General features: G+C 37.0%; 1 protein-coding gene across 1 annotated transcript in view; it reads right to left on the bottom strand.

Annotated features, from left to right (window-relative positions):
• The window catches only part of LOC130086384 (pleckstrin homology domain-containing family G member 3), a 59,553-nt gene that overhangs the window by 19,389 nt on the left and 24,660 nt on the right, over positions 1–15,504 (bottom strand). The window contains exon 3 of the mRNA XM_056252571.1: positions 3,419–3,876. Coding sequence (XP_056108546.1) covers positions 3,419–3,876 — 458 coding nt within the window. The remainder of the gene's footprint in view (positions 1–3,418; positions 3,877–15,504) is intronic.

The following is a 15,504-nucleotide window of genomic DNA, read 5'->3' as shown; positions in this document are numbered from 1 at the left end:
TAGGTATTAGGAAGAAACTCTTACCTAAGAACTTTTCCTGCTATTTAGGAGAACTCTTAGTGGGAAGATAATATGTTTTGTGAATACGGCCAAATCCTAAAACCAACATATCCTTTAATCCAAATGTGGACAGATTATTCAGGACTGCATGATCTCAGGGCTGTATCATGCATACGTTCACTAATTTTCTCAAATAAATTTAAATAATCTGTTAAATTCTCTCAAAGTGCATGCTTTTAAATAAATAATGATATTGTGATGCATGTTTATGTGGTGCTTTTAAACTCAACTTAAGCATGTGATAATGCTTTTTATGTTCACACCTCATGACTGTTTGTAATCTCACTTCAAGCTGTGTGCCATTGTGTTGTGTACTTGGAGGACTCAATTGGCACAATCCAATTGTCAAACCTGTTGTTATATAACGTGATAATCCCAGTGCATTGGATGCCTGACTGCTAACGAGTCATAATAAGCAATTCCTACACTTCAAATGCATTCAACATCTAATGAAAAAATGTATTCAAGTGTGAATACAGAAGCATGGGAATTGAACATGATGTGTGAGACGTGATATGGCCTGATGGGTTTAACCACACACCCATCTCGACTACAGTGCACTGATCTGACCTCCTAATGGAATAATCAGCTTAAAGCTGATGAACTTTCTTAAAGCTTTTCTTCTGTGTTGTGTAGGGTGGGGATCCATCAGCTGTTGAATGGATGGATGCAGCTCTGAATGCAAGTTGGCAGTCGATTGTAAGAAAGGGGTGGGGTTTAAGAGGACTAAATGATTGGAGAACAGTACAGCTCAAATTTGCCATTGCCATTTTCCCCTGGTTAAAGGTGTTGTCTATGAGACGGGAGTCTACTTCTGTTGCTAAGTCTGGTGGACATCAGCGAAATGGTTAAAGTTCTTAATGGTATTTCTGTCTAATACCTGGATCAACTGATCTAGAGAAAAGGATCTGTCTGTACTGAGAAGATCATGGCAAGTTCTTGTTCTGGTAGCAGGCCTGTGAAATAAGCCAGGTCACCTGAATGGTCCTTTAAGCCTGGAACACACCAAGCCGACGCCGACGAACTAGCGCTGATGAAAGCCGACTGTGTTGCCGCCTAGCGTCGGGGTAAAAAGCTGCACTTGAACACACCGACCGAGAGAACTACAGCCGACTGTCAGCTAGAATGCGCGTTCTGCGCCTGCGTGTAAATGAGACAACTGTCCATTTCTGCAGAAATATTCGTCTATATTCGTCATTCAAAAAGGGAAACCGACGCTGCAGGCTGCAGATACACATACCGTAAACAAAGCAGTTACCGTTTTGAATATCAATCCTGCTAAACACTTTCTTTATCCCACTCCGCTCATGTTAATATTGAAATATTCACCAAGGAAAACTCAGGTAAGATGACGTAACATAAGAACAGCCTTCTATCTGTACCGTTTTGACTTCTTTGCTCGCTGTTTTGCAATTATTCTCGTGCACTGACTCGTTCACTAAGCTGAACAGCCAATCAGAGTTCCCTCTTTCACCGACGGCCCGACAGAAAAAGGCCGACGAGGACCAATTTCAGCTTGGTGTGTTCCAGGCTTTAGAGCTGCAATGAACAAGAATTCACCCTTCACCCTTATTTACAATTTAGTAGATAAACTTGGCACAGCTTGGCAATTCACGTTTGTAATCTACACTTTTGTTGACTTTTCACATGCAATAAGATCCAACATCCTGAACATTTCTTACGTTTTAAAGCTCCAAAAATGTGCCTTCTTTCTAAAAAGTATTTTTGGCGTAACTCCATCACGGCTGATGTGTGACTTCTCACTGTTGGAACAGTGTTCACTACCACAACATTTCAGGAAAATCTGCAAAGATTCTATTACTGGGACTTTCTACACTAGAGGCACAAACAGCTTTTACCATTTTTTTTTTTTAGTTGGGTTTTGTTTCATGAAGTGTAGAATGTCATCATGTCAAAATGTCCATAAACAATCTCTAAAGGGTTTGACACAGAGTAAAGGGAACAACTGAAAAGAAAACTGAAAGCAGGGTCTCAAGTGTTTTTAAAAACTTTACCGTTTAAAACTCATCTTAAACATCAAACAACAAAACGGCCAAAAATATCCATCTAGCACTAGGGATGTCACGATTACCCAATATCACAATTAACCGTGATTAAGATGGTCACAGATATTAAACCGTAAGAATTTGGAATTTTTGAGTCTTTCAGACTGGGATCAACTACTTGCGGCACCCGTGTGCCGTGCCTGGATGCTCTGTGAGGCTGATACTATAGTAAGTTCACTAGGTGATTGTCTAGGTAAGATGGGGCACATGAGCTTTCAGCGCACATGAAACTCTCAAATTGAAAACATGGTGAACCAACACTCATCTACCGGACTTGTATCTGCCGAAGAAGCTTAATAAAGAAGCTATTTGAGAGCATTCTGGTAATCTAAAAAATTATTCAGAGGTTGAAGACGGGTATCCAATATGCAAAACATTCGGAAAAAAGTGCATGCATCCTGTCCAATAATTCAATAAGCTATGTGCTTTGTTATTTTTATAAAAACAAGGTCTCAGTTTCAAATTCTTTCAATTTTATCACAAAATTCACACCCTTTAATGTTGCTCTTTAATGTAGCGTGAAAGATTGCCGTTGACCAGCAACATGGAATGCAAGTGAACTGATCGTCTCTTCCTCTTTACTAGTTATAGCATGAAATAAACATGAATGAACTTAAAAATTCTGGGGTAAAACTGACTTTAGAAAGATAGCAACGTTTACTTTAGCAATCTTAAAAGCCGGATGAGAAATATGGTTCAATCCCACAGATATGGAGATCTTAATGCAGCTGCATGAGTACATTGGTCAATTGTACACATTTTCAGTGGTCAAAAACCAAATGTGGGTCACTTTGCATACATCTGATACTTTTTTCTTTCAAAAAGGAATATCTGAAGAACAAATAATGTGGAAATTAGAAATGTATCTCGTTTCTTTTTTTCAATCAACACAATTGCCTAGAATATACCTGTCTGAGTGCCAAAAATATTATTTTTCCAAAGTTTACATGCCTGTAAATCAAAGTATAGATATCTCAATATGATTTAAAAATTTTCTTTTGAAATCTTAATTTTTAAGGTCCTATATGGTTAAACTGCATAGAAATGGAGATTACATTGTGACTGCATGTTCAAATTGTTGAATTTTACTATTTTTCAATGGTAAAAAATCAAATGTGGGTAACTTTTCAAACAGCTGATACCGTACTTAGAGGAATGTCTGAAGAATAAATTATACTGAAACTAGAAATGATTCTTGTTTTGAGTTGGGAAAGTTTCAGAAATTTGGTTGATTTGACATGGAATGACCCAGTTGTTTGTAAATGTTTGTAAAGCTTAAGACTCATGCTGACCTCCACAATACTCCGCAGATCTCTCACATACATCCGCTCCGTCTCAATGATCTCCATGACCACACGGTCCAAGTAGGTGAGCTCGGGGTTGGGTGCCATGGTGTTGGCAGCAAATGGAGAGGAACTGTTGGAAATGGAGGAGCTGCTGTTGTTGTTAACAGTGTTGCTGCTATTTTGCTGGAAAAATTGACTGGATGCTTGGGCGAGATTATTGCCCTGAGTCTCATTTGAATCGGCAGCAGGCGTTAACTCCAGATCCACATTGTCTTCAATGGGCACACCAGCGGATGGGATACCTGACAGGAGAACGCCGTCCCGAGAGGAACCAGACCCGGATGAGATGGTGGAGACCACGCTTATGGGCCTCTGGACATCTGTGAAGTCAGAGCAATCGGACAGCGTAGCAGTGGAGGCCCGGTCATTACTGCCAACAGAGGCAGTGGACAACCGAGGTGATTCTAAAGAACAAATGGCAAAAAAGAGACAAAGGTACACAGAGAGTAAATTATCTGCACATCACGGACAATCACAATGCATTTCTCACACATTTACATTTAATCATTTAGCAGATACTTGTAACCAAAGCGACTTCCAAATGAGGAGAACAATAGAATCAAACCAACAATAGTGCAACAATATGTGAATTTAAATGACTAATCATCCTTAACAAGTAGCCAAAAGTCACCATACTGTTATCTGAAACATCACCTCATTTGATTTTAAAACTACTTTTTCCATTAGAACACTAGTCTTTAATTGCAATTAATTAAGTAACAAATGGACTTACTGACTAATTTCAGGCCCTCCACTGGGATATATTACAGTTTACTGTGCGAATACATGTAAGAGTAGTTGATATGAAACTCTTTTAGTTGAATTGCTGGTTTAGGCAAAAAAGAACCAGTAGCATTAGTAGTATACCAGTAGTATTTTTTTTATGTTTACATTATGTACTATATTGCATATTTATTAAAACCAAGTATAAAGCTTAAAAAGTTGGTGTAAGCTTTAGGACTTGAACGAGAAGGCAGTGTACATTTTATTTGTGAACTGATGCTCAGCTATTCTTTAATAGTCACTTTCTATTTGGCTCATCACAGTTTGGTAATCACTGCAGGTGTCATTATGGTCACAGACACGGGATTGTGCCTTTAATTTAATCAAGCTGAGTGCTCGCGAAAGTTATGCATAAGATTTTGGTCATACCATTCACACCTAACTAACTTTTATGAACACTATTTTTGTTCATGACATTCAATATAATTTTACAAAAGTGTAACATGAATTATAGTACATAATGTAAATAGACAAACAACACATGAAAGTGTCTTACTCAATGATTGTAGTTCTCTGCACACCCATCTTATGAAATCTTTGTGTCAGACTCTGTATAAGAGTAAGACTTTAGCTATTAGAGTATTTAGAGTATTTAGCTATTATGTAATATCTTTACACAAAATACACAACACATAGCTCAAAAGCTAGTTTATGAAGCAAGACAATGGAAATTTTTACTTATTGCTTAAATGCTTAAACTAAATGGTGCACAAGGGATTATCAATATTAGCATTTACAAAGAGTTGACATTACTTGGGTATGTATTGTCATAACTGCAAAATTGAACAGTCAGCAGGTTACCTGAAAGAGCAAACAAATCAGAAGTATTAGGAAAGTCCTGTTTAATTAGGTTGGTATCTGGTTAAATATGAAATTACTCATCCTTTCCTAAACCATGCATGCACATAATAAGTCTGTTAGCTATAAAGAGGAGCAATTGCGATTAGAAATTCACAGTAGACATTCATCCAAAACTACTGTTCAGTTTGACAGGAATGCATGCATGCATCATATTTTGTGCATGTCAAAAGATTAGGAATAGGAAGAGCCTGAACAGTAATAATGCAAAGCACATTAATAGACTCTGACCAGCTAGGGAATGATCTCACAACCACATTGATCAGAACTGAACCTAACAAAAAGACAATATTAGCTAATGGAGTATTCGCCTTAATATAAACCTGATTTATTGTACAAAACATTTTTTAATATGTACTTCATTTGTCCTGAGGAAATGTGACATGAAGAGTTTCTCATTAAATTACAGCCTTCACAGATACGTTCTTAAGAGCACTTTCTTAAGGTCCAAATTAAGATTCATTAAACCTGTCAAAAGACTGACAAACAATAAACCCATACTTGCTCAGAGTCGGCATCTTCCAGCATATAAAAGTGAACTTGAGGTCAACAGCAGGACAGAAGGAGGAAACAAATTTTTCACCCTTCATTTCCATACGAGCATTTTGAAAGTAAACACTTTCCAACAGCACTGACGTCACCTGCCAGCCCATCCCCTTTACACTGGACTTTCACCTCTATATCTCCAAACCGTTGGAGGGAGGTCAATGATATTGTGTGTGTAAAAAAAGAATTAAGCCTAGTCTATGGAAATGGACAAGCATTTACAAATTAACAACGTCAATAAAACAAATAATATGGCTTCATTTTTTAAACCACATTTCTTGAGCCAAACTGCTTTGTGTGAATAAATGCACTACAGCTTTAGACTAACTCTAACTCTATTTTGTACAATGTCTTGACTGGATGTTCAGTTGTTCTTTTATGAAGTATGATCATTTGTCTAGTGGCCAAACTTTCAGAGCTGCTTACCTAGTTAGTATTTTAAGGCAATTTCAGAATGTATTATTAGACTCTCACAAAAATAAAATCCAAGATGTCGGTCGAGGTCAGATAAATACTTTATGAATTTTTTTTTTATATTAAATTGACTAATTTACACCACATTATATGCTTAGAGTATCATGAACCATAGATACCTTATTAGTGGCCGTTTCAATGGGGCGCTTTATGTAAGCCGTTCGCCATATTGGAGCGGTCCGTGAACATTCGAGAGCAAGTTGACTGAGCGTCTGCAACAGTAGTTAGACGCATGTATGAATATCTATATATATGAAATGGACTCCAGCAGATGATTTTGCTAAACTAACACAATACAACAAGACGAAGGCATCAGCTGACATGACGTTAAAAAGTTACCATAGTACAAGTAAAAACATTAAAAGTACTACAGTAAAAACATGTAATATTGAGTTAATACCTATAAAAACACAACCCAACACATTCTCACCTTTGGGAATTTAAATCTCGGTGGTTTCACAACCAGAAGCTGTGCTATTTTGTGGCATCATTGATTCTTACTGTGAGTGACGACACGCTGACCGTTGCAAGATGGAGGGCGCGCCTACGTGTCTGGAGCGGTTTGAATGGTGCATCTACGTATACATATCTATGACTGGAACTCCAAGAGAATTAATTGCTAATCAAATCTTCTGTTCATATAAGGGGCACAATTTGTGTGGCACGCAGAGTTGCTGTCTATGTAGACAGTAGCAGGAAAGCAGCTCACTAAGATTTGGAACAGACATTATCTCTACCAGGAATGCTTAAAAGAGCTTTGGTCAACTCATTGTGACATTTGAAACATTTGAAGACAGACCATATAATTGTGAAATGATTTAATAGTCCCACTTGATAGCATAAAGCATTTTTACAGTGTAGGAGCCACATCTGGTTGAGGTTCACAGACAGGCTTCTCATATAAACCAGTTGCTCACCACCATATTGTTTTGGTTTTCAGAATGACTGGTTTTAGGTTACGATAGCACTGTTTTGATTTACAGATGATTGGCATCCTTGGCTGATGATGCAGGTCAAAGGACTCAAAGTTTAAAGCTAAAAGATTTGGAGTTAGGCAAGAAAGAATGACAAGATGACCAACAACATCATGACTGATCTCGCCTCGAATGAAGAAGCATCATCTCTAGCTCAACCTTGCGAATACAGAGCTCCTTGTAATCCCTAGAACCTAGAAAGGATATTGTCTGATGACCAACTGAGCATTTCAACAATGGTCAGGTCATGAAGATTTGCGCTGTACAACATCAGGACAATCAGAGCTTATAGCTCCTTGTCCAAACTCATCATTTCAAGACTGGACTACTGCAATGCTCTACCTACCGGCCTTCTAAATTAAAGTCTAGTTAAGAATGTACCAAAGCAAACTCAATAACGCAAAAAAACTCTTCAATAAATCCTATATTATTTTAAATGACCACTAGTCAGAGACCTACTGTAGAAGATTCTGAAGACTCTGAATTTGAAAGCAGGGTCATTCAATCCTTTTCTTGGAAGGTAGAAATGCCAAGTTTTCCAATTGCTTCTAATGATCCAAAGTAAAAAAAAAAAAAAAACACAGAGGGTGAGAGAAAAGCCTCTAGACTTACCAAACCATCGTGACAACCTGAGATTAAACCCAGTGAACCACCATTTCTCTTCCCAAATACTCCTAAGAGCAGCAACTTTCAGATGTGGTTGGAGAACCATTCCCCAAGAGTATTTGTTATGGCCCAAACAACTATGGATTGGTGATGAATTGCCTCCAGCTCAATGGTTTTTGTTGTTGTTCTCATGCTCTTTTCTAGTTTTATTCAAGTGTTCCCCAATATGGGTTCTAGGTACTATCCAAAACTGGTACTGATACTGACTGGTACTGGTACTGATTTCTCACCTGATTTAAAAGTCAACTGTTACACACCAGCTCATGTGAACAAATAGATCACACCTCTTTATATGGAGGGTGGGCCTAATGGCTGTGCTTGGTTGTGCTCATAAAAGGGTTGAGAAACTGATAATCATTTGTAGCATAGTAAGACTGAAGGAATGCAAAGACTGCAGTGCAAAACCCATCTAGGTTTCTCTTCCTTCACAATACATTTGGCAAGGACAAGAAAAGGTGGCTGGACTCAAAGAATACAATTTGGCGTGAACATTCATTTCTAAATAACCATGTCTATGTAATTTACAGGTTGCCATTAATTTACAGACTTGGAATAATGCAACAAAGAATAGTTTCAATCCAAGATTACTAGACAAAGAATAGTTTCAATCCAAGATTACTAGACAGATTTAAAATGTTATAGATCAAATTAACACTGATACAATACATCTGTAAGTGAAGAAATGGGCAACTCAGATTGACTATTTGTTCTAAGCTCCATTTGTCTGTCCCCCAGACCAGCTGTGACTAGTTTTTTTAAAGAGGAGCCGCAGAGAGGACAAGATAAGCAGAGAGAGGCTAAAGTAATTTCATGTCAAAAAAGGAGGCTAATTATGTTGAGAATCACTCTAAAAATCAGACGTTGGTTCAATCCTCAGAACAATAAATATTAAATACAACAACCAATGCACCTCTTTTTTCCCCCACAGATTCTCTCTTTACCCACAGTGCAACAAAACAGTAATAGAATAGTAGTAGTTCTTTTGGAGGTATGAAAAAAATAGTAGGTATTGATTAGCTAATAGTGAACTATAGCATTCAAATGAGTGCTATTACTTACTAATTTGTTAACTAATTGTTGCTAGTTAATAGTAGTAACTAAAATGTTAAAGGTAGGGTAAGCTTTTTTTTTTCATAAACACTTTTGGCTGGTTGTACTTATACTGGTTGAAGCTCTCTTTACATCCCACTAGCAATCGATAATAGAAGTGGTCTAAATTATTATTATTATATTTTTTAACATATATAGTCTGTGGAAGTCTCAGGACCAAAAAATGTTTGTCCAATCATTGCATTCGGTCCAAACCCAATGATAGGATGTCCTACCTGCCATTCAACCTATGTATTTCCATACCTCTGTGCACCTGGGGCCTGTTTCAGTAAGGAGGTTCAACCAACTCTGAGTTCAAACTTGAACTCTGAGTTGACTTACCCTGAGATGGGAAACTCTGAATTTTCGGTTTCAGAACAGCTGAATTGAGTTAGTTCAATCAACTCTGAGTAGGTTGACTCTCTGAATTAAGCACGGGCACCAAGACTATGATCAAAGGACCTCCGAAATTATGATTCACCATGGCAACAGCACCCGACAAAAAGACGTCAATATACTTACGAGTCAATACGTAAGTTTAATTCTTAATCGCTGTTATAATACCAGAGGTGAAAACTGGCAGAACGGTAAGTTATTGAACTAATATTCATTTTTGTATCCTACTGGCATAATACATAAATAAATAAAATAATCTTGTTTTAGTTTGCATTAAGACTATTTTTCTTACCCCACTGGCATTTTTTTTTTACTTGTTTTAAGTAAAATACACTTAATTTATATGGGCTTTGCGACAGGAAATTTAACACCGTCTCTAATGACGCTGTGCAAACTCTGCTCTTGATGTGTGCATTCATGTGTTTTGAAGGAGGTGTAGCATTGGAGACACTTTGGAGGGAGTGTGAGAGGAGCCCTAAAATAAATAAATTATTTGGTTGAACTGCAACATGTAATTAGAAATCTTTGTCTTTGTACCATTAAAACATCCTACAAAGCTTAAAGGGGTCCTATGGAATTGCACTAGCATGTTTTAAATCATACTTATCTGACCGTTATCAGTTTGTAGCAGTAAATGAAGTTCAGTATGGTGTACCACAAGGCTCAGTACTAGGACTGCTGCTGTTCACTCTGTACATGCTACCCTTAGGAGATATCATTAGGAAACATGGAATTAGCTTTCACTGTTATGCCGATGATACTCAGCTGATACGCAGCTGTATGTTTCTTCAAAACCTAACGAAACTTACCAATTCACAAAATTAACGGAATGCATAGCTGATATAAAAAATGGGATGACTAGTAATTTCCTACTACTTAACTCTGAAAAAACAGAGATTCTAATTATTGAACAAAAAACTTCCTCACGTAATAACCTAGAATACTGTCTAACACTTGATGGCTGCTTTGTCAAGTCCTCGTCGTCGGTTAGGAACCTGGGTGTGCTCTTTGATATTAATCTTTCATTTGAAAGTCACGTTTCTAGTCTCTGTAAAATCGCATTCTTCCATCTTAAAAATATATCTAAATTACGTCATATGCTCTCAATTAAAAATGCAGAACAATTAGTTCATGCGTTCATGACATCAAGGCTAGATTATTGTAATGCTCTACTGGGTGGTTGCCCTGCAGGCTTAATAAATAAACTACAGCTGGTCCAAAACGCAGCAGCTCGAGTTCTTACCAGAACCAGGAAGTATGACCATATTAGCCCGATTCTAGCAACACTACATTGGCTCCCTATTAAATATTGTATACATTTTATATTAATATTAATATTCAACAATATTATTGATCTGCCTGCATTATATGAGAACTGAACTGAGCTGGATGATGACATCACGTTTTTCTCCAGAGCGGCAATATATATAATTGAACTAAATTAATAACTTTTTTACAACAAAAATTAACCATCACTGAACTTACTCAAGCTGGACTGTGACGCTATTTTCTTCTAGAAACAAACTTTGTTGTATTATTTTCCTGTTATCTCTGTAAAGCTGCTTTGAAACAATCTGTATAGTAAAAAGCACTATATAAATAAAGGTGACTTGACTTGACTATTAGAATTTCATATTAATAAAATCTGGATGACTTGTGTTGCTAAATGGCATGCAATTAATAAAAAATATATATTGTATGGTGAAGAAAATGCTGTATTACGGTTACAACAAATTAAGCTCTTTCTTAATATGTTAGCCACTTGACAAAACTTTGTTGTCTCTGAGGCATGGCACACACCTGTTACTCGTGGTAAATAAAAAAAAAAACAAGAGATTAAAACAATAAGACTAACCACATAAAGGTATCCAAACAGTTGTTCACCTGTCCAATAAAATAGTGACTTTGTTGTTTCCATGGTTTCTAAGGAAGTAAAACCGGAAATCGAGGGTAACGCGTATATGGCATAAATATCTAACATTGTTCCAGTAGTTTTGGGATATTTTAGACCAAAAATCTTACATAAATTGTCCTCCTCAATACAAAAGAACATTTAATAAAGTTTTAAAAACGTCTAATTTGGATGTAAGGGGATTTGTGACGTCACAATTGCACCTCGAGTCATCAACCAGAAACTAAAGTTTGATTCAGTTTGATTTTGTAACCAGCTTTACTGGTTATTTGCTGCAAATTTGCTCAAAAGGAGGATGAAATTGGACATCACTAGTGTCAGGCTGGTTTGGATGCTCAAACAAACAGACCAATGTTGTGATAGCACCACTGTGTTTACACTTCATGAAAAACAATCTGCGAATGGTTTACTTATACAGTAATTACCTCTGTATATTAAGCTGTACGAGAAAGTATTTTAATATAAAAGAAAAAGAATCACTTTTTATCCCTTGCATAGTCAAATTTCAACTACCAAAATGTAACAGTATGCCCTGAAATTCTACATTAAGGACACATAAAGGTCACCTGTTCTGAGTTAAAACTAAGCAAGCTTTCCATTTTAAAACCTTTCTCTGAAGCCAATGGGGTAAAAGATAAAAGTCACTGGTGACCTATTACTAGCTTTGAACTGGCTAGCGGTCCCTAGGGGCATAAAAGCCATGTGTGTGGGGGGTTAGATGGTGATTATACAGCCACAAAGACTCAGGTCTTAACCAGTTCTGTCCTTTAATATCTATACTAAGGGTGTAAAGAGTACTGGTACTTAAGTACGTAAAATAAATAAACAAATACCAAAATAAATTTCTAAATTACTGGTAGTACATAATACTAAATCAATACCCATGATTTCACCAAGAAATCTTTATGGGGCTGTGACAATCTTAGCAGGAAACCAAACAATTTTACAAGCTAGCTACAAACAAACCAGCCTAATAATACCATACGGGACCATTTTTGTACAGCTAAAATAACTGGATGTGGATAAAAAAAAGTAAAAAAAAAAGTGGATAAAGGTCCTAGATCACATGTAATTTTACAAAACTCTAAACTGTTTTTTTTTAATGTAAAAATACCACAAATTGCATGAAATAACCCCCCATACAAATCATATACTGTCTCATATAATAATAATGACACCGTGTTTGTTCAATGGCCAGAGGAGAACTGGTCTCCTGACTGAGCCTGGTTTCTCCCAAGGTTTTTTCCTCCGCTATCGCCGCACATCACGATGCAGAAGACGGAAAGTCTGTGGAAAAGCACAACCTGATCATCAGGTTCCTGAGGGGCACGAGAAGGTAAAATTCTCCCCGCCTTAACCTTGTACCTCTTGGGACCTCTCCTTGGTCTTAGCGGCCTTACAGAGTGACCTCTTCAAATCGCTGCAGTTAGTAGAGCTTAAAATCCTGTCTCTTAAGACGGTGCTCCTTAACAGAAGTTAAGAGGGTAGGGGATCTGCAAGCATTTTCAGTCAACAAATCGTGCCTGGAATTCGAACGTATACGTGCCCGGATACTTGCCCAAGGTTCCCGCCACTCCCTTCAGGGACCAGGCAGGTGGTGAACCTGCAAGCGATGCCCCTGGAGGAGGCAGAGACCCAGCCCTGGCTCTGCTCTTTCCCGTCCACACTTTGCGTCTGTGTGTGGACCAAACGCAGACCTTCAGGACCTCAGAACAGCTCTGTCTATTATGGAGGACAGCAGAAGGGAAAGGCTGTCTCCAAGCAAAGGTTGGCCCACTGGATAGTGGTGCCATAGTCTTGGCATACCAAGCTCAAGATCCGTCGTAACCCCTGGGGGTGAGGGCTCATTCCACTCGGAGGGTTTACACTCGAAGGTGATTGGGCTCTCAGGCGAGATTCCAATTTTTCAGTTCAGTTCTGACGTAACTTCACACTTCTGGTTACATTAGTAACTTAGACAATTTACTTGTTATTTTACACTCCTGACATGAACTAAGAAATTACTGTCACTGTAACCAAGTTTTATTATGAACAGTGGTCAAACATCGAAGCTGCAGTCTTAAAACTTTCTAATGCTACACAGTTTGTCAAGATTAAATAAGAACGTCATGGTAATAGCGTGCAGTAAATCTAAACAACAACAATCTGACGCAGCCGACGATCTTTGTATGGTAAGAGTTGCTGTTATGGTAAGAGAACGGTTAAGACTGACAGCGCTGCAAAAAGAAACAATGTCGATCAAGCCAAACTTAACAAAATCTTTCCAAACGCTCCAACTGGAGACCACAAATGCATAATAACGTGCAACAATTTTGCTGTTATTGTAATGGATATTGGAAAAAGAATTCTAAAACTGTGAATTCAATACGAACCGGATGACAGGGAAAAATCTGTTGTCTTCCTAACCCTCCATTGTGTTTGACAGAGTAAGTGAAAACATACCCTTGCCACTGTTTCTGTCTCTATGACTGTATCTTGCCAAATTATTAGCCTAAAGCCTCTATGTGTGCAGCAGAAATCAGTTGTTGTAGAAATGAATTATGTTATTGTAATGTATTCCTCACAAGTATTTCTACCCATTTAATTAAACAGTTAATAGCCTTTACCATCAAAGTTGGCTATTTGCATTTAATCTGTTATACTGCCATACTTTTTTATGCATTTAAAAGTTACATTAAATTAGTGTAAGTTGTGTAAAAAATTAACGAACTTCACCCTTAATGCATGAATGCACAAGGCTATGCTTTTCACACAAGTTATTCTGACATACAATCAAGGCATGTTTAAATGGTTATATTTTTCACTGTATTTGATTGCTATATTTTTATAAGTTAAATAACAATAAATATAATGACAGGTGTAAAATGAGAGTTTAAAATTAAAAATCAGCCAACTAATTATGAAAGATATACTGAGCATTCCAAAGAAATTAATACAATTAAAAATTTGGCCTCACTTCTTCAACTCTATAGTTTTTACATATTGAATACTTTGGCTTTTGACTTCTTCAAAATTGTAAATAATGTAAATTTTCATTTTTTTCAAAACAAGTAAAAATCTTTAAATCAACTTTAATAGTAGCTTTAATAAGATGTCAATGTATAATTCATACAGTGAAGTCTATAGTGTGTTATATTTGTATATTTGTTCATTTAATTTCTTTCTTGAATGCTACTGTTAAATACACCTGTAGCTGAAAAATAAGGCACTGTTTATTTCATTTGTATAAAAAAATAAAAATAAAATAATGACAAAGATTTTTTATCATCGCCACTTTGGCCTACATGTCTGCCATTCTTTTTTATTTTATATTTTGTGTCCTTGAACAGCTTTGTTTTTAAAATAGGGACATTTTTGCCTTATCACCCACCCCTAAACCTCACATTCTTACCCATGAAAGGTTATCCCATTTCTTCGGGAATTTAAATATAGGCGGGTTAACATCATTGAATCTTACTGTGAGTGACGACACGCTGACCATTGCAGGATGGCCGGTGAGCCTACATGTCTGAAGCGCTTTACTGTCAGGTATTTGTTGTGTCGTGTCACATTCAGTGTAGACAGACTCACTGGTTATAATGGGCTCTATTTGCTTTTGTCACGCCGCATCCGTATGGTGTAGGTTTGTTGTTCTGCCACTTTAACCCCTTAAACCCGAAAAGTAATTTATGAAATACTTTTTTGTACTACATACTGCAATATGTCAAATGCATCATACAGCTCAGATAGTCCTGTGTTATATGTCATTTGAAAGGTCTCAATGAGTAGAATACAACAAGCATAATTGTTACGGGGCTTTTTACTAAATTTGAGCCAGTTTTTGTACATGAAGCCCCTCAAGACACATATGTAAATCATATATATATGGATGCTGAATTTGAATGAATGACTCATTCTAGCTCGTAACTTCATGAAACATGAAAATGACACATCATTATTTACAGCAGATGCTTACGATTAAAATGAGTCCAAATTCACCATAATCCATCAATCAGATCTTTTTTTTATAATTTCTGGTTTTTCTTGGAGCTTTCTGTTTGCGTGACTCTAGGTGTGGCATTTCCTTATTGGCTAATAAGCCAGATTGGTCCACCACATTGATCTTGGAGCACCTCTTGTTAGCTCTCTGCTTTAGCATGTTGTTGAATAGCTCATTTAGAACTCGGCCTTTTGTATTTGTTTTGATCTTGTTATTGTTCTTTGTTTTGGTGACCTTGAATTAGTTTGCAAATAATCTTGTATGTGCATATACACAAGATTATAACAAGCCTCATGGCCTGATCCTAAATGAGTCATAACATTAAAACATCATTTTCAGCAGTAATCAGAACATA

The sequence above is a fragment of the Rhinichthys klamathensis genome, unplaced genomic scaffold (assembly GCF_029890125.1).
Source record: "Rhinichthys klamathensis goyatoka isolate OS25496 unplaced genomic scaffold, OSU_Roscu_1.1 h1tg000001l_1, whole genome shotgun sequence".
Lineage (NCBI taxonomy): Eukaryota > Metazoa > Chordata > Actinopteri > Cypriniformes > Leuciscidae > Rhinichthys > Rhinichthys klamathensis.
Note: the sequence above shows the minus strand (reverse complement) of the source record. Positions and strands in the feature narration are given on the sequence as shown.